The sequence below is a fragment of the Pseudovirgaria hyperparasitica genome (genome assembly GCF_010093815.1).
Source record: "Pseudovirgaria hyperparasitica strain CBS 121739 unplaced genomic scaffold EJ05scaffold_2, whole genome shotgun sequence".
Classification (NCBI taxonomy): domain Eukaryota; kingdom Fungi; phylum Ascomycota; class Dothideomycetes; order Acrospermales; family Acrospermaceae; genus Pseudovirgaria; species Pseudovirgaria hyperparasitica.
In genome coordinates this window covers 573,031-598,073 of record NW_022985550.1, presented here as the reverse complement: position 1 = coordinate 598,073, position 25,043 = coordinate 573,031, and the positions used below count along the sequence as shown (strand labels likewise).

General features: G+C 51.4%; 11 protein-coding genes across 11 annotated transcripts; 6 read left to right on the top strand and 5 right to left on the bottom strand.

Moving 5' to 3' along the window:
• The first annotated feature begins 3,470 nt into the window (after window positions 1-3,470).
• On the top strand, window positions 3,471-5,409 carry EJ05DRAFT_182744 (uncharacterized protein). Its single transcript, XM_033739601.1, has 3 exons — window positions 3,471-3,985; window positions 4,036-5,187; window positions 5,245-5,409. Exons 1-3 carry the CDS (start codon window positions 3,662-3,664, stop codon window positions 5,359-5,361), a joined length of 1,593 nt encoding a protein of 530 aa, XP_033604166.1. The 5' UTR covers window positions 3,471-3,661; the 3' UTR covers window positions 5,362-5,409.
• Window positions 5,410-7,300: 1,891 nt separating this feature from the next.
• EJ05DRAFT_182717 (uncharacterized protein) lies at window positions 7,301-9,391 on the top strand. The gene has a single exon (XM_033739600.1). It carries the CDS (start codon window positions 7,475-7,477, stop codon window positions 9,176-9,178), a length of 1,704 nt encoding a protein of 567 aa, XP_033604165.1. The 5' UTR covers window positions 7,301-7,474; the 3' UTR covers window positions 9,179-9,391.
• On the top strand, window positions 9,247-9,666 carry EJ05DRAFT_472681 (uncharacterized protein). The gene has a single exon (XM_033743232.1). The coding sequence runs from the start codon at window positions 9,341-9,343 to the stop codon at window positions 9,569-9,571; it is 231 nt and encodes a 76-aa protein (XP_033604164.1). The 5' UTR covers window positions 9,247-9,340; the 3' UTR covers window positions 9,572-9,666.
• On the bottom strand, window positions 9,381-10,364 carry EJ05DRAFT_182692 (cyclophilin-like protein). Its single transcript, XM_033739599.1, has 2 exons — window positions 10,126-10,364; window positions 9,381-10,044 (listed from the first exon to the last, which is right to left on the bottom strand). Exons 1-2 carry the CDS (start codon window positions 10,303-10,305, stop codon window positions 9,583-9,585), a joined length of 642 nt encoding a protein of 213 aa, XP_033604163.1. The 5' UTR covers window positions 10,306-10,364; the 3' UTR covers window positions 9,381-9,582.
• Window positions 10,365-11,066: 702 nt separating this feature from the next.
• Window positions 11,067-13,023, top strand: EJ05DRAFT_182627 (arrestin domain conatining protein). The gene is made up of 3 exons (XM_033739598.1): window positions 11,067-11,346; window positions 11,516-12,400; window positions 12,463-13,023. The coding sequence occupies exons 1-3, from the start codon at window positions 11,269-11,271 to the stop codon at window positions 12,703-12,705; spliced, it is 1,206 nt and encodes a 401-aa protein (XP_033604162.1). The 5' UTR covers window positions 11,067-11,268; the 3' UTR covers window positions 12,706-13,023.
• A 1,178-nt stretch (window positions 13,024-14,201) lies between these two features.
• EJ05DRAFT_434404 (zinc finger protein zpr1) lies at window positions 14,202-15,769 on the bottom strand (the record flags this gene model as incomplete). Its single annotated transcript, XM_033741656.1, has 2 exons — window positions 14,202-15,614; window positions 15,665-15,769. The coding sequence occupies 2 exons, from the start codon at window positions 15,767-15,769 to the stop codon at window positions 14,202-14,204; spliced, it is 1,518 nt and encodes a 505-aa protein (XP_033604161.1).
• A 353-nt stretch (window positions 15,770-16,122) lies between these two features.
• Window positions 16,123-16,679, bottom strand: EJ05DRAFT_496610 (uncharacterized protein; the record flags this gene model as incomplete). Its single annotated transcript, XM_033746422.1, has 2 exons — window positions 16,123-16,252; window positions 16,384-16,679. The coding sequence occupies 2 exons, from the start codon at window positions 16,677-16,679 to the stop codon at window positions 16,123-16,125; spliced, it is 426 nt and encodes a 141-aa protein (XP_033604160.1).
• Window positions 16,680-17,315: 636 nt separating this feature from the next.
• On the top strand, window positions 17,316-18,894 carry EJ05DRAFT_496609 (MFS general substrate transporter; the record flags this gene model as incomplete). The annotated part of the gene is made up of 4 exons (XM_033746421.1): window positions 17,316-17,624; window positions 17,675-17,689; window positions 17,740-18,141; window positions 18,193-18,894. 4 exons carry the CDS (start codon window positions 17,316-17,318, stop codon window positions 18,892-18,894), a joined length of 1,428 nt encoding a protein of 475 aa, XP_033604159.1.
• Window positions 18,895-18,998: 104 nt separating this feature from the next.
• On the bottom strand, window positions 18,999-19,520 carry EJ05DRAFT_535066 (uncharacterized protein; the record flags this gene model as incomplete). Its single annotated transcript, XM_033749226.1, has 2 exons — window positions 18,999-19,229; window positions 19,281-19,520. 2 exons carry the CDS (start codon window positions 19,518-19,520, stop codon window positions 18,999-19,001), a joined length of 471 nt encoding a protein of 156 aa, XP_033604158.1.
• An 874-nt stretch (window positions 19,521-20,394) lies between these two features.
• On the top strand, window positions 20,395-23,906 carry EJ05DRAFT_448158 (family 35 glycosyl hydrolase). Its single transcript, XM_033742296.1, has 9 exons — window positions 20,395-20,562; window positions 20,610-20,686; window positions 20,735-20,921; window positions 20,971-21,086; window positions 21,134-21,509; window positions 21,560-21,694; window positions 21,745-22,001; window positions 22,051-22,466; window positions 22,516-23,906. The coding sequence occupies exons 1-9, from the start codon at window positions 20,428-20,430 to the stop codon at window positions 23,814-23,816; spliced, it is 3,000 nt and encodes a 999-aa protein (XP_033604157.1). The 5' UTR covers window positions 20,395-20,427; the 3' UTR covers window positions 23,817-23,906.
• A 345-nt stretch (window positions 23,907-24,251) lies between these two features.
• EJ05DRAFT_496606 (uncharacterized protein) lies at window positions 24,252-24,993 on the bottom strand (the record flags this gene model as incomplete). Its single annotated transcript, XM_033746420.1, has 3 exons — window positions 24,252-24,344; window positions 24,399-24,746; window positions 24,802-24,993. 3 exons carry the CDS (start codon window positions 24,991-24,993, stop codon window positions 24,252-24,254), a joined length of 633 nt encoding a protein of 210 aa, XP_033604156.1.
• Between the last annotated feature and the right edge of the window lie 50 nt (window positions 24,994-25,043).

The window sequence follows — 25,043 nt, the reverse complement described above, 5'->3', positions numbered from 1 at the left end:
CGTAGCTAGCATAGTATAATCCGATTTCGACATGCTAGGTATGATGTAATATCTATGTCTAGCACCGTCTACTATAGTTTATTATATTTCCATAGGTATAATTTATTATAGCTAGTATAGTATAACATGATTCTAATATAGTAGATGTAATATAATAACTATAATATATAGCGTCGACTACGGTTTACCTTATCTACGTAGGTAATATTTATTATAGCTAGTATAGTATAACATGATTCTAATCTACTAGGTATAATATAATATCCATAGTATATAGTACTAATTCCTACTAGATTCTCTAAGCTTATAACATATTTAATTACTATAACTCTATCCGCGAAGAGCTTACGAACTAAGTAATAGTAAATTTATGATATATTTCGAACTAACTATAATCTACTAATTCTTTGAAGTGCCAAAGCAGTCTGGTTGGCTGCCGAATACCCGTCGGGCGTCAACACCGAACAACGAGCCCATCACTACAGGCTATATGCAGGCTACATCAGCCTAGAGATAGTAGGCTTGATCTCCACGGACGAGGAATATGACTGGATTCCTCCAAGATTCGAGGCAACGACGGCCAAACCTCTAAGGCAGCTGTACAGGCGCTATGCCCGCACGGAACATCTATCCAAGGACGAGCTCGAGCAGATGGACCAGCTATATGACACCGTATGGAGAACTGTAACGTTCCATGCGCAGGTACATATCGGGACGCCAGACTGCATGACTCGCACAGAGATAGCAAGCAATATATACCCGATCATGATCATCGTAGAGACCGCATATCGCATCCACGAACGCGACATGTTCGAGCACCTACCTGGCCAACTACAGCAGCAATCACTGGTAACCGACCATCGTGCACTTCGGCGACGCACAGCCAGACGAACCACCGCACCAGAGGGAACAGGAGACCCGAGCCCACGAGTCCTGCAATCTCGATGATGGGATGCCCACTGAGGGTGACTTGTAGCTTTTGAGCAAGCCATTATAGCATCTTGCCTGAGAGGTCAAAGGGAACAACCTCTTCCTCCATGACTACCATGGATCAGAGGCGCATGTGGGCGAAATTTCACAAGGGCCTCCTCATGAAGATCAAACTGCGCCCACATGCCTCCTCCGCTTCTTTTGCATGCAATGTTAATTATACTTGGCGTTATATGAAGAGTTTCATCATGCTAAGGGTCACTATCATGTCACGAAGCCTGAAAGATTGTGTAAGTATTTTGACATGATCCCCAAGCGCCAAAATGATTTCTACTGCGAGAGCTGTGACATGTCCAAGCCCATTCAACACCATCTACGAAATCCATGCCTACCAGGTAGTGTATATGTGGATAGGGTGTGTAACATAAGCCAGGCAGGCAGGCAACTAGGCACGTAGAATCCCTTAGGCATCGAGGCATCAAACGAATGGTAGACGAAGGCATGATAGAAGGGAGGGTAGACAGAGGAGCGGTAGGGTGCCTGCCTAGGATGGACAGGGTGTGGATCATGTGATGTGATGGACGGCAGAGTGGAGTCTTTGTAATAAGAGGCAGGAGCGTGATTATACCTATGATAGCGTGATGTTAGCTAGTTAGTCACTCACTCACGTCCAGGCTGCCAGCCAGCCAGCTAGTAGTAGCCAGCCAGGCTAGTGTTTGACGTTGTGCAGGGCAATTTCGCTGCTGTTCGTCATGCAGGATGTAATTATGTAAATGCGAGCACAGAGGGAGATGGGAGTTGTGAAAGCTGGGTCAATACGGATGATGGGATGATAGCGGATTATGAAGGATGGATGATGGACAAAGGGCAGTAGGGAAGGGTTGATAATTACTGATAGGGGAGATATCGATACGGCACAGGCTCATCATCAAGGATGGGATTTGAATGGATGTTCCATGTAGATATGTGTAGTGATGATACGAACGGACGGACGGGAGCGGATAGAGAGGACGGACAGAGGAGAAAAAGGGTGCATGCGTGTAGTTGGTTGTTCGGTACCTGCCTGACATCAAGCTGTAATACTTGTAACAAAGTTGCCGAGCCGGAGATACGATGCATATTATAGCTCGTACATGCATTGCATATATCGCGGAGGGAGAGTGCTGGTTTGCTGGGTGGGTAAACAGTTGATCCAATTACTTATTCGCTCGCTCACTTATTCATTCATTAATCCGCGCTCAGAGTGTCGGAAGCGGCGAAAACCAATAGGGCAGGAGCACTCAAGTCAAGCGGCAGGAGCACTCAAGTCAAGCGGCAGGCACGTTTCTTCGGTGGAGCGTGGGATATCAATTTTTGAAATGAGCAGTTACAGGGTTCAGACGGCCGCTTGTGCGTTTCGGGCAGTGCAATTTCCCCGATTAGGCATAGTTACGACAGCCAACCAATCAGCGGGCTGAAACGTGCCAGGAATGGTGGAGAGTGCGCCATAAACAAGGGGTCCAAGTGCAGCCGAAGTCCCCAGAATTAATCGTGTACGGTGCATCTCGTGTCTGTTCCTGAATCCGCTTAACGGGCGCTGATTGTATACGGGCGAAAGAAAAAAAGACCAGTATGAGGATCTTGCTGCTATGTGCTATTATGCTAGGTTGGAGTCTGAGCGGAATGGCGGGTGACTGGTGACTGACTGGTGACTGGCTGGGTACTGATTGACTGACTTGACTGAGGCTGCTTGAGAGAGAAAGAGAGAGAGAGAGAGAGAGAGAGAGAGAGACAAAAAAACGGCTAGAGGGCTAGAGGGCTACAACAGCCTACCAGGGCTAGAGAGTGCGCAGAGACCTTGTCGTCGCCTACTGTTACCACTCCTAATACCTCTCCCACTCTCTCTCTCTCTCACCCTCTCTCCCTCGTACTTCTTCTTCTTCTTCTCGTCGCTGCTGCCCGTCAAGTCGTCATCCTCAGCGCGTTTGGCTCTTTGCCATCACGCTTTCTCTTCTTCGGCGCGTGCTTGCTCTCTTCAATTCTTAATTCTGCCTGCCTCTTTCCCTCGCAGCGCACACCTTTTGCTCACTCAGTCACTCGTTCCATCCAACTGGTCCAATCCCTCCCTATACAACAACTACCACCACCACCCCGGTCGTCTTCGCTTTCTCACCGCAATTCTACGCCTCTGTGCCTTTTATCCATCAGACTTTCGCCAATTCCTTCTGTCGTCGGTCGCATCGCATACCGCCCAAGCCAATTGTTCGCCTACTGTTCGGATGGACTGCTGAATAGAGAAAGAGACGTGTTTGTGTGTATGTGTGAATAGAGTGCATGGACAATAGCAATCCCTGGCCGCAGACATCCATTCACCTCGACGCGACCGTCACTGTTACGGACGTCGTCTGTTGCTTGCTCTCCAGATAGTCCTCCGCCATGGCCGAGGGACCAAGCTCCGATGCTCTGCAACGCCACACCTCCTGCAAGCAACTACACTTTCCGGCGCCGTCGCTCACTACTGCACGACAAATTCTACGACCCTCGACTCTCCGCCCCCGCCAGTCCTGCTCGCGGCCCTCGTTGAAGAAATCGGTTTCGTCGCTGTTGATTCTGACTTCGTCTGCCATGGCTCAAAATTGCATCTCGCTCGAGGGCTCGTCTGCCTGTCCGGCCTTCAGCTCGGCCTCTGTGTCGACAGGGACCAGTATCACGAATCTCTTGTAAGACACATCCAATTGGACGCTATGCGAGCATGGACAAAGTGCTGACGTGCCCCACAGTCCCTTCATGCAGAACGTTTCAAGTCGGGAACAGTTTGACAACGATCTCAAGACCTATGTCGCGTCAAGCTACGCCCAGCAAAAGTACATCTTTCACCGTCCTGTTTGCGCGCATCCCTCTAACCACACGTCGCAGGTATCAGCAGCTTATTGGATGCTCCTCTGTCAATCTCGACAACACCACCGATCTCTATGCGCGTTATACCAACAGTGTAATATGTAATGCTATCGTTCAAAACTCAATTGGCTTGTGCGACTCCAGTCGGGACCCAGAGCCACTGTGTGCAGACTCTTGTGTATGTTCTCTTATCCCAGTCGTGCCATGTGAGCGAGCTGACAGGTGCAGGCCGAGTACGCCATCTCAGAACAAGAAATCTCCGCAAGTTCAGACCTTTGTGGCTCAGCCGGTCCAAACGCCCTTTCTCAGATACGTGCCGACTTCACAAACTGTGCGCTTCCAGCACGCTCGCTTTCTGGAGGGACCTGTATCAGTGCTGTCGACAATGAACCAAATGACTGCGGCTACGGCAGCAACCTTTCCGGCCTATGCGGTTTCTGCGGAACCAGCTCCCCAAACGCGACTGATTCCTGCTGCGTCAATGCCAATGCAGAGTCAAGGTGCCAGAATGTTGACCTGCCATCCTTCACCTCACTAGAACCGCTCTTCACTACCACCACCATTGCCCAGCCAACCTCCTCAGCCAGTACCGCACCAGTCGCAAGTGATGACGGTACTCTATCAGCAGGTCAGATTGCCGGGATCGTCGTGGGCTCAGTCCTAGGAGCTCTCCTCTTGATGGCACTCATCATCTTTGGCTGCGTTCTGCTTCGACGGAGAAAGTCGAACCCACCCAGCAGCATCTTCAACCAGCCCTCTCCAGCTCGCCGGGGGTCCAGTCGCGAGAAGCCGTTCGGAGATGGTGCACGCCCTGAAATGGTTCCTGGCCGTGTTGCTCGCATGGCAGCACTAGAGGATGGCTCGACCTCTTCGCGGCCTCGAAGCGACGCTCCATCCTCTGAGCGTGGCTTCAAATCAGGTAGTCCTGATCGTCATCGCATCGTTGCTGCCGGTGGCCTGCCACGCCGCAATGGCTCGCTCTCAAGCCAGTCGGCACTGAACCTCGGCGAGGACCCCAACTCTCCTCAGACGTCTTCCGGCTTTGGCGATCAGTTCTCCTCACCGGACGCGGTCACATCTGGTCAATCAGAGCAGCTGGCCTTCTTCAAGGACTACTACTCCCAAGATGAAATCCATCCGCACGACACAGTAGCGACACTATGGGCATACCAGCCACGCGCCAACGACGAGTTTGAACTCGAGCGTGGTGACATGCTCAAAGTCGTCGGTATCTGGGATGATGGCTGGGCCACGGGTGTAAAGGTGACGGAAAGGGCAGAAGCATGGGAGAGGAGGCGACAAGAGCAGAGGGACAGTGGTGTCAGCAACGGCGGAGGCCCCAGCCCTGTACCCGCCACCGGCGAGATCAAAGCTTTCCCAGTAAGTTCTCCCAAACCCTGCTTGTGATACCGTCGATCTGACTGACGTTTCTCGTAGCTCGTCTGCGTCTGCTTACCACAGCATTGGCGGAAGACTATTGACGGGGACACCACCGGCGAGGCTCCAGACCCCCACGGTGGTAATGTCCCGCCAAGAACATCAACACCACCATAGTCTCCTCTCCGCTTATGCTAACTCCCCTTCCCAGCGAAATTCTCTGTGTCGACTACTATTTCCCCTCCCGATTCATGCCGATACGATGATGGCGTTCATGTTTCTCCAATCAAAAAATTCGGTCCCTTACCGTCGCTGCCGTCCTTTGGCTCCGTTTCAACGTTGCGTGTAGACCCGCGTCGACAGTCATTCGATACCTCTCCGAAGAAGCGCAAATAACAACACCCCAACACACACACTTCCCACTTTTCACCATCCATCTTCACAGCGGGCGGCCTCGTTGAATCCAGAGTTTGATGGGTTCGCTGGCCTTTATGCATTGCTGCGACTCGCTATACCATACTATAATCGCTTAATACGGCATCTTAATCAACATGCTCTCAGCCATCTAATGTCGAGGCATGCTCTAGCACCAACACCACATCCGGCACGACTATCTCATTACTCCTCGAATCCGTCTGCAGTACACAGCTATCTACATCTCACCCGTCATCGATGTAGTTGTACCTGCTAAATCAAAACATACATACATACGTTGTCCCTATGCATGTGGTATTTTCCTATCTTCAGGTCTGACATTTTATCATACTGTCTTGCGCACGCACGCGCGCTATCTCTCTCTTCGAACCAACTGTCACGACGCTCCTTTGCTCCTTGTTCTTTTGGCTCGACGACCCTCGATGCGGCAGTTCCATCCTGCGTTTTATACCCTTTTTCTGTTTTTCTGTCTTGACTTGACTTGACTTGACTTGACTTGTAATGCATGCCGCGCGTGTGTCGACGTCGCTGGAGGCCTTTTTCTTGAGGAGGACGGAAGAGTGCTAGGAGGGGGGGGGACGAGCTACAGTGGCTGTAATATCTGCTGGCAGTGCGAATCATGGACGTCGGAGTGGGGTATGCTGAAGTCGGAGGGAGATGCACTTCTGTATATAGTTACTGGAGGGAGGGGGCTGGAACACCAATGGAAGCCAAGATTATGTGATCTTTTGCTCTTGCCTCGTGACGTGTATTACTGTGTATTTTGTTGTGCTTGCAGGTGGGTTTTTTACGATACTCCCACCATGCAGCGGGTTGAAACGGTGACGGCCTATCTGGTGATGAGTGACTCTTGTTTACGTTCATTGGGCTTCTTGATATGACTTGAATTGGTAAGAATTCGCTATTGCCTGGTCGATCTTCTTTCTCAATTGGGCAAGCCAGCACGCTAGTGCATAGTACCAGTATCGCCTCCTCTCTTCGACAAGCTAAGAATTTCCTACGACCACGACCTCACATTGAAGGTTGGAAGGTCACGCACCCACGCTTCACATCCACAGTCAATCACGTCATCGCCGTTTCCGTTGTTAGAAGACGATCGGACGGAAGGACCTGAACGCAATGCCGCAATCAAATTCTGCTGCTGCCGATTTTGTCGCTGTTGTACGTCCTCTCCCTCCTTCTCTCCTTCTTTCTTCCCTCTTCTTTCTTCGTGAAGAACGTTTTCTCTCAAGCAAGCATCATCATTCAAAGCGATTACTTTTCTTATATTCTTCTGCCTTTAGTTAAAGGCCAACCTGCAGAATGCACAGGACACGTTTGGGCCGGACAGCGCGCAGTATAAGAGCTTGGAGGCGATGGTGAATGCGCAGATTCGGGCACTTATTGGTAGTGGTGATGCTGCAATGGCGATGACGGTGGCGAATGGGTCGGCTGAGGGCGATGGAGTGGGCGATGTGACGGAGAAGATGGAGGGTGTGAGGCTGTCTTGAGGCTTGAGACTGTTCATTCACGCGGCTGCGTCACTATTCCCTATGGATTGGGAGTCATGCTTCGCTATCGGAGCTGTAACGACTTCTCCAGGCAGCGGGCAGTAGGGCAGTATATATACTGCTAGGTATCACTGCTGCTGCACTGGACAAGAACGGCCTGTTATACTCTGTCTCTCTCTTCGAGTCTACCTCTCTCACGACAAGCCTTCAACCACACGCTGCAACTTCTCTAGGCTGGTGATTACACATCCTACCTGCGATCGAGATCCTATCGAGAAGAGAAGACACTTCTTACTGTCAAAGATATCAAGTTAGAACGGGACTGTGGCGTGCCTCTTTCGACCTTGGACAACGCTCCTGGAAACATGACGCCTGAACCGCTCACGGTATCACCTACCCCCCACGCTGACCCCTTGATCACCTCTCCGCCCTTCGACCCAGAAACATTAACACCATTTGCATCCATCACACCCTCTCAACGCGCTCTCCTTGCTACAAGTCTACCCTGGCAAATTCGCCTCGAAACACCCCCTCCATCTCCATCATCTTCCTTATCCTCCTCCTCCCAAACTACACCTACATCCCCAACAACAGCAGAAATAACAACGACAAATACAACAATATCAGCAGAAGAAACAATAACGACCTACGCCGCTCCGCGCGCCCTGCTCCTCTTCGTCTCCTCCCCCTCCTCATACATCCACGCCCACGCCTCAGACCCATACATATCTGTCCCAGCCTCGATCTGCCCCTTTCCAGAGCCCGCCCTCGTAGATCTTCTTGCATGGCTCACTAATAACACCAACAACGCCAATGAAGCGCCGTGCCAGATTGTCATACCGCCAAGCCCGGTCATGGCGGTCAATTTGTATCTGCTGGCCGAGCGGCTGGGGGTGGGCGAGGCAGCGAATCACATCTTTGAACGTCTCAGTCGTCGGCTTAGGGCTAGCTCTCATGATTTTGAGCCGCTCCCAGAGAAGCTAGTGGACGCAATCGTGGGATTTTTACCGTATCTCCCGAAGCCGGATCGGTTGCTAGAGTATACAATGAAGGCGCTATTGTTGTGGGCTATAACGAGGCTTGACGCGCGGGAAGGAAGAATGGCAAGGCGGTTTCTGCGTAAACGACCGGCGCTGTGGTGTACTGTGCGTGCGATGGACGTATATAAAGCTCTCATACCCCTCCGGACGCTGGACCAGAATCCATCGCTCTTGTACCCTGACGAAGAATACTACCGCGCCCAGGGCACAGAGCTGCTCGCCCAAGCCAGAGAAAGAGAAACTGGAGAAAGTAGAGAAAGTAGAGAAACTGGAGAAACGGGAGAAACGGTAGAAACTGGAGCAACTGGAGCAACTGGAGCAACTGGAGCAACTGGAGCAACTGGAGCAACTGGAGCAACTGGAGCAACTGGAGCAACTGGAGCAACTGGAGAAGAAGCCAGAGAAGAAGAAGTCATAGCAGAAGAAGCCACAGCTGAAGAAGCCACAGCAGAAGAAGCCACAGCAGAAGAAGCCACACCAATAGGCGCAGAAACCACCGGAATCACCGAAGCCAAACAAGAAGAAGAGGAAGAAGGAGACGAAGAAGAAGGCATACTAATAGGCTCCCAAACCGCGGAAACCGCAGAAGAAGAAGGAGAAGAAGATGACGACGAAGTCACACTAGCAAACTCCATACACAGCGAAACCGTAGAAGGAGACGCAGAAGTGGACCCAGAAGAAATGGAAGACCCACCCCTGCTCCTGGACGAGGCTCCGCTCCTCGCACACGAAAGACCACCTTGCGCCCATGAGCCGGAGGGTCATGCGTTTGGCTGCCGCTTCGCGCATGGCGGGATGGCGCCTCCGACGGTGTTGGGGTCGGGTGTTTTTTGGGAGGAGATAGTCGGGAGGGAGTGTGGTGGCGAGCAAGAGCAGCAGCAGCCGGAGAGTGAGGAGAGGATGCATACGGAAGTGGATGTGGATGTGGAGGAATGGGGTTTAGATATAGGGATGGGGAAGAGGAAGTGGGAGGAAGGGTGGGATGAGTGGGTGGCGGAGCAGTTGGAGATTTGGGACGAGGGGCGCTAGGAGGGGCATGCTGTGAGGATTGAGGGTTGAGTGAGGGATGAGGGTGTTTTTACTGCTTGATATTATTGGGTTTGACAAGGTGTGCGTTCCGTGTGTCTGTGTACTTAGTGGATGCTGGAGGTTGTCTATTATTTCGACTGTCTGCTCTGCTATTTGCTTTGCATGCTGTGGATTCTGGCTTGCTTCCTCGTGCGTGGGCTGGCTGCTCCTGTGGGTTTATATATGTTGACGCTGGCAAGTGATGGTGCCCGACTGAGTGAGTCGACGTGCGCTCCAGGTGTTGAGAGGTCTTCATCCGCGCAGTATGCGGACGTCAGGCCCGACCTCACTCCCAGACACTCACTTCCTCGCATCCCCCCCTTTTCCGCACAAATCAGACACCCGTCCATATAACACACCACCCCTCACCCCGCCAACGGATTCGCATGCACCGTCACCCCCTTAACCACAACCCTCCCCCTCGGCCTCCCCTTCCCATCAACCTCCACCCGCTCCAACCTCCCCAGCACATCCCCATCCCCATCCCCATCATCCCCCGCCCCCTGAATCACCCTCCCAAAAACCGTATTCCGCCCATCCAGATGCGGCGCGGGCGCAAACGTAATAAAAAACTGACTCCCATTCGTGTTCGGCCCTTTATTCGCCATACTGACCACCCCCCGTGCGTTGTGCCGTAGCGTGGGCCGGATTTCGTCGGGGAAGAAGGGGCTGGTGGACGTGTTGTTGTTGGTGTTGGTGTAGATGGAGACGGAGGATTTGGACTTGGGGTCTGTGGCCGGCGAGCCGGTTTGCAGGATGAAGCCGGGGATTAGGCGGTGGATGGGCGTGTGGTTGTAGGCGCCTGAGGCGCAGAGGGCGAGGAAGTTCTGTTGTGGAGGGCGGGTTAGATGGTGGGAAGGGAGAGGGGAGAGGGGACGATGGGAATTTGGGGGGATTGAGGGACGTACCTCTGCGGTTTGGGGGACGGCTTCGCAGAAGATTTCGAGCTTGATGTCACCGGCGTCTGTGTGGAGCTGTGTTTTTGGAGAGAGTGAGTGAGTGGGTGAGTGAGGTTTGTGGAGGGATGGATTGGGGGTGAGCTTACCGTGACTGACATGGTGGAGGTGGTGAGGTACCACAAGTCGCATAGCTGTGGTATTTGCTGTCGCCGTCGTCGCAAAGTGTATTTATACAGCAGACGGTGACATTTCTTCTGCATGTGAAGTGAACCGTGTCCGTGCGTTAATTAGGGCTGGCGGCCTGGGGCTTCTTCGGGAGCGCTAAGGCTGAGCGTCCGGATCCGGATAAGCAGCGCCTCCCAATCGTCCCTTCCACCTAGGTATGAGGCGCGCCTTCCCCTTCCTCCAAGCTTCTTTGGCTGCTTAGTACTTACTACTTGCCTACTTCCTACCTGTGCTCTGCGCACGCACGCACGCACGCCGCCCCAAATCAGGTCGTCGTCGTTTGTCCTGCGAAGGTTGCGTATTACTTACTTACTTGCTCACTTTACCTGCCTGGCTACTCCGCCTTTCGCTTTCTCAACACCACCACCACCACCATCTATCCTTATATATCTAAGCTGTATAGTCCTCTCTTCCAAGGCTCCCTCACTACGTCGAATCCCGCGTGTCCGCTGTGCGCTCTCTCTCAGCCCGCCGCTCCTCTCGACCAGAGACCACCCTCAAGGACCCCCACTAAGCTCTTGATATCCCCGTCCAACACCACACACCACCGTCCTCCCACCTCACGCCTGGTACCAGCCTTGGAGCATCCTGTGCCTTTGCCTCGCCCAAGGGGCTCTTTGCTCAAGCCGCGCTGGCTCTCGATCTCGATCTCGATTCTGCGACGGCGCTTTTCATACACATATCGACATCCACACATCAACATTCACTCCCTCGCTCGTCTGCCTGTGCCTGGTCGATCGCACGACATACATCACACGCACACGCACACGGAAAGCATAAGCATAAGCATATCTACCACGCGGGGGCCCAAGGCGACAGAACGGCATTGATTGACCCATGCAGTCCTCACAGCCCATACAGGCCTCCCGACCCTCCTCGATAGAATAGGAACAGAAAGAGAGAAGAGGGGAAGAAAAAAAAGGAAGGATGGCGGCTTTTGTGCGCGTCTCTGGGTCGCCGAATAGTAGTTTCTTGGTTGGTTATCCGGGGATATCGGCGACGCGGGTGGGTGGTTTTTCCTTTCTTGTCTTTCTATCTCCCTTTGCCCCCCTTCCGCCCCTTTCCGCAAAGCAATTGTTCGTGGTCGCATTGTCGGTGCTTCTTGTGGCTTTTTACTACTTTGCATTGCACGTACATGTCGTTGTTCTTGTGTGCATACTGACGGCGTAGTCAGCCCCGGATAGTGGGCAAGGTCGAGATCAGACCTCAGCAGGGCATCAGTGCCCCGGTACTCATTTCCCTCGTTACGATATGTCTGCAGCGTCGCGAATCGATACACCCGTCTGCCGAGTCAGTGACGAAGAGGCATCTGGCGGCGCCGCGGAAGGATATAGCTGATACGGTCGGGAAGGAAATGCTCTTATACCGGTGTGCGACTGGCAGGGAATACGACAGCGTTCTGGTGATGGACTTACCATTCATGATCTTTATCCCGTTTGGCAGGGGTGGCGAAGAGGTGGCGCGGAGGGTACCACCGGCCAGTCTACAGCTTCCGTCCAGGACGGTGGAGACCTTCTACGAGCTCGTCGTCACCATTCAGCAGGGCCCGTCAGAGCAGAAGAAATACGCATTCCCGGTACCAATAATGAGATACGATACTCTCTCCACCTTCGGCATGTACAACCGGCCTGAGTCCGCAGAGGTCGTCTCGGATCACCTGGTGACGTTGGGCATTTCCCTGCCGCGGTGGTCCTACGGGCCTGGCGATCCTGTCAGCGTCTACATAAAGCTCAGCCCCAACCCGGACTGGATGGCGAAGGCGAAGAAGGTTACGATACAGAAAATCACCGTCGCGGTCGAGGAGGAAGTCATATACAATCACGAGGGCGACGAGCCGTCTCGGAAAGTCCGGACGTTTGCAAAGACAACACAGGCCATTGGAGTCAAGATGCCAGAGGCCGGCTATTTTACGAATGTGGGATTTGTGTTCCCGGCAAAGGATCTACGCGATAGTGAGGGTGTGCTGCCGCGAGGGAAGAAGGAGTTTCCGATGTATCAGATCAATGGCTTCTCAACAACAGGGACGCTCTACAAGATTGAATATTATCTGACTGTCAAGGTAAGCTCATTTCATTTTGCAGTTTAATCACCGCAAGTTTCTAAACATTCATTCGTCGGCAGGCACAAATGGGCTCGGCCAAAGACATAGTCCTCCGAAAACCGATCGTTGTCTGCCCCTTTGATCACACCCAGTGCAAGGAAGAGATGGAGGCAATCGAGCATGCTGCCAGAGACGCAGCCACCGTCAGTGAGGATAACCCAATGCTACCGGCACCGACGATCATCGGGGCCGACAACCCACATGGGTATCGGGCGCTTGGTATAGCTATGGTACAGGGCCAAAGGAAGCCCCTGATTGAGTGAGCTGACACGACACGCGAGTTGTGATTCCACATCATCATCGTCACGATAGCCTCCTCGAAGCATATATATATATATATACTAGGGTGGCCTGCGGCCGGCAGACTGCGTGCAGTCTCAATTTAAGGCACTAAGGCACTAAGGCACGCCGGAAAATCCACGGCTAAGACGTGCGAATTTTCAAGCTGCTACCAAACGCGATACCAGAGGCTTATAAACCTATCTCGTCCGTGAGTATAGCCCTGCAGAGGATAAAAAGTATATGAAAATACTCGTCGTAGGCAGGGCTACAAAACTGGGGACCAGATTTTTGAATTAGGGCCTGGTTAATTTAATATGTGGCAAAAGGTGAGTTTTTAGACGTGATTTTGGTGAGGGCGCTAGCGGGCGCTAGATAAAACATTGCATCTTTTTATGATTCCTTTGGAATATATGCTAGCTACAGAGCGAATGAGCCGACACGACAGGCCGCTCGGACTACCAGCACGACAGACCACTCGGACTACCAGCACGACAGGCCATTCGAACTCCCAGCTCGCAACCTTGACTTCGAAAAATCCACCTCAGCAGCAGCACCGTGCCGATTCGTCAACTTCAATATCTATATACCGTCCTAAAGGCGGAGATCCAAGCGGATATCAAAGCAAACATGACGAATCTTGTGGACAGTGTATGTAGGTGGTAGAGGTAGCTTTTGAAAGGAGTAAGAGGAGAGGAGAGGAGAGGAGAACAGAAAGAGATGTGGCGAGGACGATCTTGTAGGTGTTTTTTGGAGTCCTTTCTTTTCTTTTTAATTTTTTGGCTTGTTGGGCACACACGGGAGAGGACCTGAGATACCACTTTTCGGCAGCAACAGCAGCAGCAGCAGCATTACACGGGAGTTTTGTTTTTACGGAAATCTTTCCCTTACTGGGGGCTTTTACATCGATCTGGTTTTTTTTTCTCGAAACGTTTCTAGCGAGCCCAATCTTGGAATCGCGCTGTTTTTCTCTCAGGTGTGTGTCCGTTTGTGTGTTTGTAGCTATTTCTGATGATGGTTTCGAGGAAAGGGGGGCGCGCATGCATTGGTGATGTGTATGGCTTGATTCTGTCTGCGACTGTGTGTTCATGACCAGGGAGTGGGGAAGGGAGGGGGGAGGATAAAGATGGTCTGGCTGAATCTCTCTCTCTCTCTCTCTTCTTGGATTCTGAGATCCAGGTCTGAGGTCTGGGGTCTAAGACAAGCGAGGACAAGCGAGGATGGACAACGGTCCGCGCTGGTAGTTAGGTATGAAGGAGGTAAACAAGCCCGTTATGGCAGCGAGGGTTTGAGGAGCGATCTGTTTGTAAATATATTATACTTTCGTGCAAGAACCTGGTTTTGCGTGCATGTATATGTGTATGTATGTGTGTATGCAGCATGAAATCTTGGGACAAATTTATTTTTCAAATCTTTTACGATCTAAACATGCCTCTTTTTTTTTACTGGAGCGTCTCGTGTTTGCACGCTTGCTCACTTCTCACGACGTCCCATTTACACCGTTCGTTTCTACTTTTGGGGTATCATTCTCATCATCATTCTGCACCTCCTGCGCCTCCTGCACCTCCTGCACCTCCTCCCCCTCATACCCCTCAGTCTTGATATCATTCAAGCCAAGATGCTCCAGCTCCTCGTCCGTACGCTCGTAGTCCTCCACCGTCATCTGCGCATCCGGCATCCCATCATCCGCCAGACTCTGCAGATAGCTGCTCGCGAGGGGATCCTCGAGGATAATCTCAAACGGCTGCTCGCCATTGATAGCAGCGGACAGTTTCGCGAAGAAGCCGTCCCATTTCTCCTTTTCCGGGCCGGCCATGCTGTCGCCGCCGCCGCCGCCGCCGTCCGAGAAGATGGATGCGCGGAGGTCGTCGCGCACTTGTGTTAGTAGGCCCTCGATGGTCGTGAAGCGGCCGCCTAGTGTGCCGGGTTCGACTTGTAGTGATAGCTCTGGGCAGGAGAGGGCGCAGCTCTCGGCCTTGAGGATGTCGCGGGACAGGTCTTCCTTTGAGCGCACGTGGAGGGTGATGCGGCGGCCGAGAGGGGGTACTTCGCCGCCGGTCTTGACTTCGTTGCTGCGGTAGCCGCAGGACTGGCAGACGGTGCTCATGAGGACGACCTGTTTGAAGTGCGGGATGTTGACCATTTTCATGTTTGTGGCGCAGGGCCGGGTGCAGCCTGGGCAGGTGGAGGGGAAGGAGTAGACTTCGCCTTCGACGATTTCGGCGTCGTCGACGTTGGCGGGTGCGGTTGTGCCGTCTGTGGGCATGGCTGGGTACATCTGGTTTGCGTGGTATTCGGGGCGGATCTCCGTCGGGGGTGCGCCGTTTGTTTCGGTGGCTGTGGTTGTGCTGGGTTCGGCGGTATCTGTGAGGCCTAGGGCGGCGTTTTGCTCTGGTGTGCGGTCGAATTCGCGGCGGTGGAATTTGCCGGCTGTGTCGGAGGTCGAGGGCTCGATGTATGAGTTGCCGGCGGGATCGTCGACGGAGATTGTAAAGGGGAAATGCTTGCCGCTTGACATGTCGTCTAGTTGCCGTATTATGGTCTGGATCCTCTCAAAGACTTCTGGTATCTGTGCTCGGCGCTCTTCCTGCTTGTCCCCAAGATCCGTCGATATCATGCTGAGTATGCCTTCTATATTGGTGAGTTGACCCCTGCCTGGCGGAATCTCCAGATCCATGTCCTCTACTCGAAGAATACATGTGTCGCTCTTCACTATTTGTCTATTCAGGTCTTCCGGGCGGTCGGCCTTTAGTGTGATCTTTGCGCCGCGCTGTTGTATTTGTCCGGCAAATTGTACTTCAGTGTTTTGAAAGTGGCAGTGGTCGCAGTGGAACGACATTATTATGATCTCGCGGAAGAAGGGAATTTTTGTGAGCAGAAGCCGTGTTATGCCCTAGAAGCTCTGTTAGCAATACACCTTCATAAAGGCCTCGTGGTACATACGTCGTCCTTGCAATTCATGCATAAGCTTTCGATCTCGTCGACGACTTTTGAGTCACCGTCTTCGATATCATTCTGTGCGCTTGCCTCTGCGACTTTGCGACCCATATCCTCGAAGAGATCCGCCGCCAGACTCATGTTTGGCATCGCCATGTTGGAGAATTCCGGCTCGCGCTTCGTAACAGTAAAGCAGTGTCTTGTGTATGCCTGGACTCAATCTTTATATCTCTCCTTCGACGGTCGTGCAGTGTAGAATGGTACTCGTGTATAGCAGGTACTTAGATCGAAAGTAAAAATTGACAGTCAGCGGGATGACGAAGGGCTCTAAATTCTTTGCCCCTCAGTCGCGTAGTGGGGCGGCCGCACTGGCCTGTGCGCCAAGATATACAAGATATTTTACCGCCTGAACATGAAGAGTCAATGAGATATTACAGAGACTTCAGCTCATTAGGTCCATCAGATCAAGACCAAAGCCAGAGCTGCTTGGCCTGGCCGAGGATTGATCCTTCAGCAATGCTTGTAGTACACCTTGCTTTCGAGCTTTTGCACGCTTCTTTCTGTTCTCGGGCATTGTTGACGTTTTCGATTCCGCTGTCAATGCATACGTTGAAGTAGATTCATTAGTACGGATAACCTTTTCCATCACCTCCGCGGGCTTTGGAAGACTCGGGACAGTCTGGGTGGTTGTTGCGCTGCATCGGTGACAAGAGTACACCGTATACCTGCTGAGTGTGGTCTTTTCCTTCTTGGCCACTTTGGATCTCGGCCGCTCTCTCGATTGTCTTACTTTGTATGAGAGACCCGGAACCATGATGTTACCGCATCGATTGCAAAATTCACGTTGGCGGGCATCTCGCTGGACTTGAGTTTCATTGATATCTCCGTCTGAGTCGAGTAGGAGCTTGCCATATTGAGCTCCGAGGTAAGATGAGGTGGTGGGTGAGGCAATGGCCAGTAGACGTGCAGACTCACGTAGATATGCAAGCCTTGCAGGCACTGGATCTCCAGTAGTGACCATAATCGATGTCTGATAGATGGAGGAATACTGACACGAAGATGGTTTTAGGGTACTGGTCAAAGCTCCACCTGCAGAGGGCTTCCAACCTTACTAGACCTGTTCCGGTAATTCCTCCAACTCTCGGCTTGGAGGCTCTTCACTCTCTACAATCTGATACAAGGCACTTTGGTCGTTATTGAGTTTGAGTTGACTGTTAGCCATGCTTTAGGGTTTTTTTAGATGGTCACAGGATATACTGGAGCGCCATTCACTGTGGGGACTCGCAAGATCTTCCTGACATGGTAACAATGAGCTATGTCTACGTTCTCAAGCTCACGATATATACATGACATGACATGGCAATGCGGGCCGTCTACCTGCGCACAAATTACTGGTCTCGATGATACAAGTCATAGTTTCTACGCATACCAGGAGGACGCTATGCCAGACTCCGAAGCATCTGACTCGGCAGAGCGTCGAAGATCCTGGAGCCGTTGTTCTGGCGAGCTATTCCCCGCACATGGTTGGCAACTATATGCCGTGCCAAGCCATTGATTCATGATCCTTTATAACTGCCACAACTTCTCTTGAGATCGAGTCCTGTTACCATTGTTCCTTGAATCCTCTCTTCTCTTTCACTATCATTTGCTACAGGAGATGGCGATTCAAACCCGTCATAATGGCGGGTCCACCACAGCTGTCGTTGAGCTTGATCAATTGCCGGTTGCTCAGCATCACATAAGCAATACCGACAAGTCGTCGTCACCACAGAGTGTCCAGCCTATAGATACGGGCTCTCCTGGACGAGTACTTGGATCCTCCAAAGATCCCAATGACCTGCTTCCATCACCAACAACAGCGTCCGTCAGATTACAGAGATGGAATTCCTCTCGAGTGAATGTTCTGAGAACTTTCGCGACCTTTTTTGCATTTCTGCTAATGGGGGCCAATGATGCGGCATATGGGGTAAGCTGCGACTTAGTTTGGGACTGCAGAGTTACTGATGACTATTCCAGGCTCTCATACCATACGTGAGACTCCCCGAAAGTCGAATACAGTATAGCACTAACCTATTTCCTAGTTGGAGGCATACTATGATCTCAGCTACACTGTCGTATCGTTAATCTTTCTCTCGCCATTCATCGGCTATGTAGCCTCCGCTCTCTCGAACAACTGGATCCACCTCACTTTTGGTCAACGAGGCGTAGCTTTTCTCGGACCAATGTCTCACCTGATCGCGTATGTAATCATTGCTGTACATCCGCCATATCCCGTCCTGGTCGTTGTGTTTATCCTCGCTGGGTTTGGCAATGGTCTCGAGGATGCTGCGTGGAATGCCTGGGTGGGAAACATGGCAAGGGCTAATGAGGTTCTCGGTCTTCTGCATGGCTTCTATGGTCTTGGAGCAACAATCTCTCCCCTGATCGCGACGAGTATGATAACGAAGGGGAAGCTTCCGTGGTATGCATTCTATTATGTGATGGTATGCAGCTCCGAATTTGCCTCAACTTAATGACATATTGACTTGCTATAGATCAGTCTGGCAGTCATCGAGCTTACCACTTCTCTCTCCGCATTCTGGAATGCCAGTGCTGAGCAGTTTCGCGCCGAGAATCCTCGAACATCAAGCCAGGGCAACAGCCGCTTGAAGCAAGCACTTCTGAAGATGCCTGCTGCCCGCGTTTCATGGCTGATCTCCCTTTTCCTGCTCATCTACGTCGGTATCGAAGTTGCGCTTGGTGGATGGATTGTCACATTCATGCTCAACCAGCGACAAGGTACAGCCTTTGCCAGTGGAATGGTAGCAACAGGATTCTGGCTTGGCGTCACCGTTGGCCGTGTCGTGTTAGGGTTCGTTACGCCATTGATAGGCGAGCACACCGCAATGCTGGTGTATATTCCCATCACTCTTGGTCTAGAGTTGTTGTTTTGGCTCGTACCGCAATTCTATGTCTCTGCCGTCGCCGTCAGTCTCCAGGGATTCTTTCTGGGACCGCTGTTTCCGGCTGCAGTTGTGGCGGCGACGAAGCTTTTACCACGGGACCTACATGTCAGTACAATCGGATTTGCTGCAGCCTTCGGAGGCTGCGGTGCTTGCGTATTTCCATTCGCCGTAGGTGCTATTGCGCAGGCGAGAGGCGTGCAGGTTTTGCAGCCAATCATTCTTGCGCTACTCGCAACGATCTTGGTCCTCTGGCTTGCTCTCCCTCGGTTCAACAACAAGAAGAGAGAATGAAACAGCACGATGATGAAGATCATGGGAACAGACAGACCCGGGTTAGCAGAAAGTACTAGCTGGCTTTCATTTATGACATAGTACGCCTTCAATATAACACAGCATTACTTGGTTTTGTACTTTCTGCACAGCTCTAGGATGTCCTCTCCAAATGCAGGTTCTTTGTCCTTCTGTTCGGGGTATGCTGATCCAGTCATCATGGCTAACATCCCCGGTGTAGTGTCCAGTATCAATTCCGTGGCCATCATTCCTCTGCTACGGACATCATTCCAGGCGTTCTTCGATGCCCTGGTCTCGAGTTTGAGCTCCGGGTCGACTTGGTTGTATAGGTTGCTCTATAGATTTATCAGGATTCATTGATTAGAATCTTTGTCGAGGATACATACGAGTGTGCGCGACACAAAGTCCCACATGAAGTAGACACTGTTCTTCTCCGCAGCTGGAGTCATGTACGTCTGCTGTAGATTAGGCGCCATCGCGGGGTGGTATGCAAGTTTCGGGACGAGCGCCATCATATAGTTGAACTCCTTGAGCCAGTCTTTGTGGGCATTGTCAGGAACAGGATGGCTGAGTGCGTACTGCGTGAACTCCTCGCGTGTGTTCTTGTGTGGATCAAGCGCCGGCATGGTGCACGTATTTGGCTTTGGGAAACGTCGAGGAGTAGTTCGAGGTGAACGCGTTGTTGGGATGAAGTGTGATGTCTGAATTATGTCCGGACTCTGCAAGAATAATGATGCCTGCGATCACTGCATCGTGCCATGCATTACTTCGGTGATGATCGTCGATTCATCGATGACCGGACTTCGTTTTTCGCGTCGTTGTACATTTGAGGTTTAGCTTCGGCTGAATGCGGCAGTGTGTTTGCTCCTCGCGCGTCGAAAGGTGTCCATCACGGTTCCTGGACTGGTCTCACGTGTTTTAATCGCGTCTTTTGATCACATGTAGTCGGAAGAGATATGACCATGTTTGATTAGTCAATTCATACATTCATTCGATCTTTCTCAATGACGTCACGCGTGTCTTTGCTACCGGAAACAGTGGGCATTATGTGTAGCGATGACAATCGGGAGCCAAGCCAGGAAACGCCACTATAAGAACGGTAAGGAGACACCTAGCATTCGAAGAGTTTATTAAGACAAGGAGTAGGACCGGCTAATTACCGCTGAAAAGGTAGAGTATAGATTGAATTGCATGGATGTAACCCTTCAGACCTTGTCTGATCATCACCGCTAACCTGCACCCCGCCCTCTTTACGCAACTACAACCTTTAGCTCCGCAACGATGCTTAAGCGGTATTGCAACATGGACTGATCGCTGCGTTCCGGTGGGACAGCTATTACTCTCACTCACTGTGAGAGCATGGATGTACGAAATATTGCCTGGAATGGCGCATGCCGCTCGGTCGAAGTGTCCGCGAGATGCACCCCAGCAGGTTCCTCTAAAACCAATGTATATACAGGTAGCTGCTTCCCCGCAGATTTGCGGTTGGTAGACGAATACAACCGTTGGAGCTTCAATTGACTGTGGCTCACAATGTTGTTCTCTTTCAGTGCGCTGCAAGCGCTCTTGCTTGCATTCTTTGCAGTCAGGACTGCGTCAATTGCTATTGGGAGGAATCCCAATGATTGGATAGCTCCCTACAAGAGGGGCGAGGTCTTGCAAGACATCGTGTGTCCACTTCAGTACTCAGAAGAAGTACCTACTGACGCAGGCAGGTTACTTGGGATGACAAGTCCATATTCATCAATGGCGAGCGGGTGCTCCTCTTCAGTGGAGAAATTCATCCTTTCAGGTCAGCTGTGAGAACTCAACTAAAGGATAAATACTGAAACACGTGAAGGTTACCAGTACCTAGTCTATGGCCGGATATCCTACAGAAGATTAAAGCTTTGGGTTACAACTGCGTGTCTGTGTATATCGATTGGGCTCTTCATGAGGGAAAGCCGGGTGATTTCTCTGCTGAGGGCGTCTTTGCTTGGGAGCCCTTCTTCGATGCGGCAAAAGAGGCTGGGATTTATGTGCTTGCGGTATGATCATGCCATCTCAAAGTAAGCATGTTCACTGACCAGATAATAGCGCCCTGGTCCATACATTAACGCCGAGGTCAGTGGTGGTGGCTTTCCAGGCTGGCTCCAGCGTGTGCCAGGTGTGTTGAGAGACAACGACACGGCGTATATGGAGGCAACAAACAAGTAAGGACACGTCGTATGTTCCAGTACATTGCCACTGACGAGGACAGCTACGTTCAAAAAATCAGTGAAATTGTCGCCAAGGCCCAGATCACCAATGGTGGACCAGTCATTCTCTTACAACCCGAAAATGAATACCAGTCCTTCATTGATGGATTTCCGTTTCCCAACTTCAACTACTGGGACCAAGTCAAGGACCAGTACCGAAAAGCAGGGATCGTGGTTCCTTTCATCAGCAACGAAGCTTACCCAGCTGGCTACATCACTCCTACCACTGAAGCTGATATTGACATCTACGGCCACGACGGCTACCCACTCGGATTCGACTGCGCAAATCCAACCGTCTGGCCGGACGGCAAGTTGCCTTCTGATTGGTGGAACACACATTTGCGGCTTGCTCCATCTACTCCATTCTCATTAGTCGAGGTATTCTTTCTTGCAATCCTCGTCTAGAGCCATTGGCTGACTTTGTACAGTTTCAAGGTGGTGCTTTCGACCCATGGGGTGGAAATGGCTTCGACAAGTGTCTTTCACTTCTGAATCAAGAGTTTGAGCGTGTCTTCTACAAGAATAACTACGGATACGGAGTCACCATCTTCAATATCTATATGGTATGTGTGAGACCAAGTTGTAGATGCGACTCGGTGCTGACAGTTTTCAGACATGGGGTGGAACAAACTGGGGTAATCTTGGTCACCCAGGTGGATACACTTCATACGACTATGGTGCTGTGGTGGATGAGATGCGTCTCGTTAACCGTGAGAAATATAGCGAGGCCAAGCTCGAAGCCACGTTTCTGCACTCATCTCCGGCATACCTTGTAGCAGATAGGATCAACGGCTCCACAAGCTGGACAACTTCTCCCGATATCATTGTTTTCCCCGCGACGACGGAGACCACCAAGTTCTATTTCACAAGGTACGTGTTTTTGTGTCTGTGATGTTGTCTGTTTCTAATAATGCAGTAGACACACAAAGTATAACTCGCTCGATTCGACCAGCTATAAGCTTCACGTGTCCACTGCATCATATGGTAACATCACTATTCCTCAATTGAACAATAGTCTGTCTCTGAACGGTAGAGACGCTAAAGTCCACGTGAGCGATTACTCAGTCGGAGATTTCAACATCGTGTATTCGTCAGCCGAGGTGTACACATGGAAGAAGTACAACGAAAAGACTGTTCTTGTGGTATATGGAGGCCCCAATGAGCAACACGAGCTTGCTATTGAAGATACTAGCGAAGGGTACGGCTCCGCTGAGACTATCGAGGGATCAGGTGTAGCCATCGCACAAAAGACAGGATACACCGTCCTTAATTGGGCTACCTCAAGTGAGCGGAAGGTCGTAAAGACACCATCAGGACTCTATGTATACCTCTTAGGTCCGCATTCTCTACCATTCCATAAGAGTCCCATGCTAAACAATGGTAGATCGTAACGAGGCGTACAATTACTGGGTACCTGCCACACCAGCTTCTTATGGCCAGGGTTCTCTAATTGTAAAAGCCGGATATCTCATCCGTTCCGCAGTCACGGATGGAACTACACTCAGTCTGATCGGAGATCTGAACGTTACAACGCCCATTGAGATTATAGGCGGTGCACCTCAAGGGCTGACAGATCTCCAATTCAACGGAGAGTCACTCGACTTCAAGCAAGATGATGCAGGTGTTGTCACTGCCACCGCTGAGTTCAAGAAGCCGACCATAAGCATTCCAGACCTTGGAGCTGTGGAGTGGAAGTACATTGATAGCCTTCCGGAGATCAAAGCAGACTACTCGGATGAGACGTGGCCCGATGCAGACCTGGAGAAGACTTATAATGATAAGTACGAACAGCTCACCCCTACCAGTCTTTTCGCTGGAGACTACAGCTTTCATAGTGGCAGTCTCGTGTTCCGTGGCCACTTCAAAGCAAATGGCCAAGAAAGTAGCTTGACGATAAACACACAGGGTGGCTCCGCATACGGACACTCAATTTGGCTCGGTGACAAGTTCGTTGGCTCCTGGGAAGGCAATGATGTGACCACAAATTATACAAGCACAAACACTCTACCCAACCTTAGCTCAGGACAAGACTATGTACTGACAGTCGTCATCGACCACATGGGATACGATGAGAACTACGTTGTTGGCGAGGACGAAATGAAGACCCCTCGTGGCATCTTAGACTATACACTATCTGGTCATGATAAGTCAGATGTAACATGGAAGATTACTGGTAATCTTGGAGGCGAAGACTACGTTGACCGTGCCCGTGGTCCACTCAATGAAGGCGCACTTTTCGTCGAACGTCAGGGATACCACCTCCCTGCACCACCTGCAGATGATTGGGAGACCAGTGAAGGTCCCACTACAGGCATTTCTGCCGCCGGCGTAGGATTCTTCTCCACATCCTTTGACCTAGACATGCCAGATGGCTACGACATCCCCTTGTCGTTTGTCTTCACCAACGAAACCGAGTCTGCGTATCGCGTGCAGCTGTTTGTCAACGGCTGGCAGTTTGGCAAGTATGTGCACAATGTCGGACCTCAGAGGAGCTTCCCTGTGCCAGAGGGCATTCTGGACTATCATGGTACGAACTGGGTTGGACTGTCGCTTTGGGCGTTGGAGGCTGATGGCGCCAAGGTCGAGAAGGTGGAGTTGGTGCCGCAGGCTGTGATACAGACTGGGTTTGGAAAGGTGGAAAATGCGCCGTTGACGAAGTGGGAGAAGAGAGAAGGGGCGTATTGATAGTTGTACTTCACAGTATCACCCGAATAAAATGGACACGACGCGTCGTTGTGGTAAGGACATTGTAGCTTGCCTGCTTGTTCGTCTCTGGAAATGCTCGCTGCTACCGTGCATGAACTTAGACTTACAAAGGTAATAAGATCAATCGATTGATGGTCGTGAACGACTTATTGAGTGATATGTAGTATCGTGTACATCGATTACGAAAGTAGATGTATAATTGTATGATGCAGATAGAGTTTCGTTATGTATCTCGTCTAGCATATCATGCTTAGACTAATCGATTTATAAACTTCCTTGCTGTTGAAAGGGTCGCAAAAATATGCAGATCTACCTTAAGTGTGATTGGGAGGTGCGTGTGCTTCTAATAAGCTAGCTCTCAATGTGAATTTCCTGGTCGTAACGGCACAACAGCTAAGGATGATATCCAAGCAACTATATCACTTTGCCGTCACAGTCACCCTTAGCCCAGTCTACGTCCACCATCGTGGGCGTGCACATGAGGTTGCTATTAGCAACAAGACCAATCTGCGAATTGTTAGCACATTAGTGTCAACGACCTTACTCAACCAATCTACTAACATTAGTAGGCATGTCGTTCCGACCAAGAATGCGGCCCTTGAACCGGAGATCAAACGTGGACGTAGCTCGTTTTATGAAAGCACCATACTCTCGAAACAGACTCTGGAAGTGCTTGGCGGGACAGATCTGAAACCAGTGTCTCGTCCCCGTGAACGGATCCTCGATTGAGACTATGATGTTCTCCTTCATGGAACACTTGCTCAGGGCTCTGGGTGCCTGCGATCCCGCCCCGGATAGCGAATTGCCAACGTCAAGGCTCTTCCTGGCGAGAGGACCGGTCTTGGGGTCGTAGTGCGGCTGCTGGTAGACATTCACCACGATTTCTAGGTCACGGTTCGTGAAGCCGATCTGCGCATACATTCGTCAGTTTCTTGACATGGAAATCTGACTATGCAGGACTCACGGCGGCCGGAGTCTCGCAGCCGTCTAGGGTTTCACCGCCGAGCAGGAAGCAGAACTCGTCGAAAGGCTTCTTCCAGTCTTCGCAGTAAGAGGCAAAGATTTGGTCGAAGCGCATGGTTGGCCATGTTACGATGCGGAACTCGCTCACGTTGTCGTAGAGCATGATTTCTATCGATTTGGCTGGTTGGTCCATGGCTTTGAGTCGTCGTGGGTCGAGGCGTTTTTGTGGAGTGGGAAGGGAGA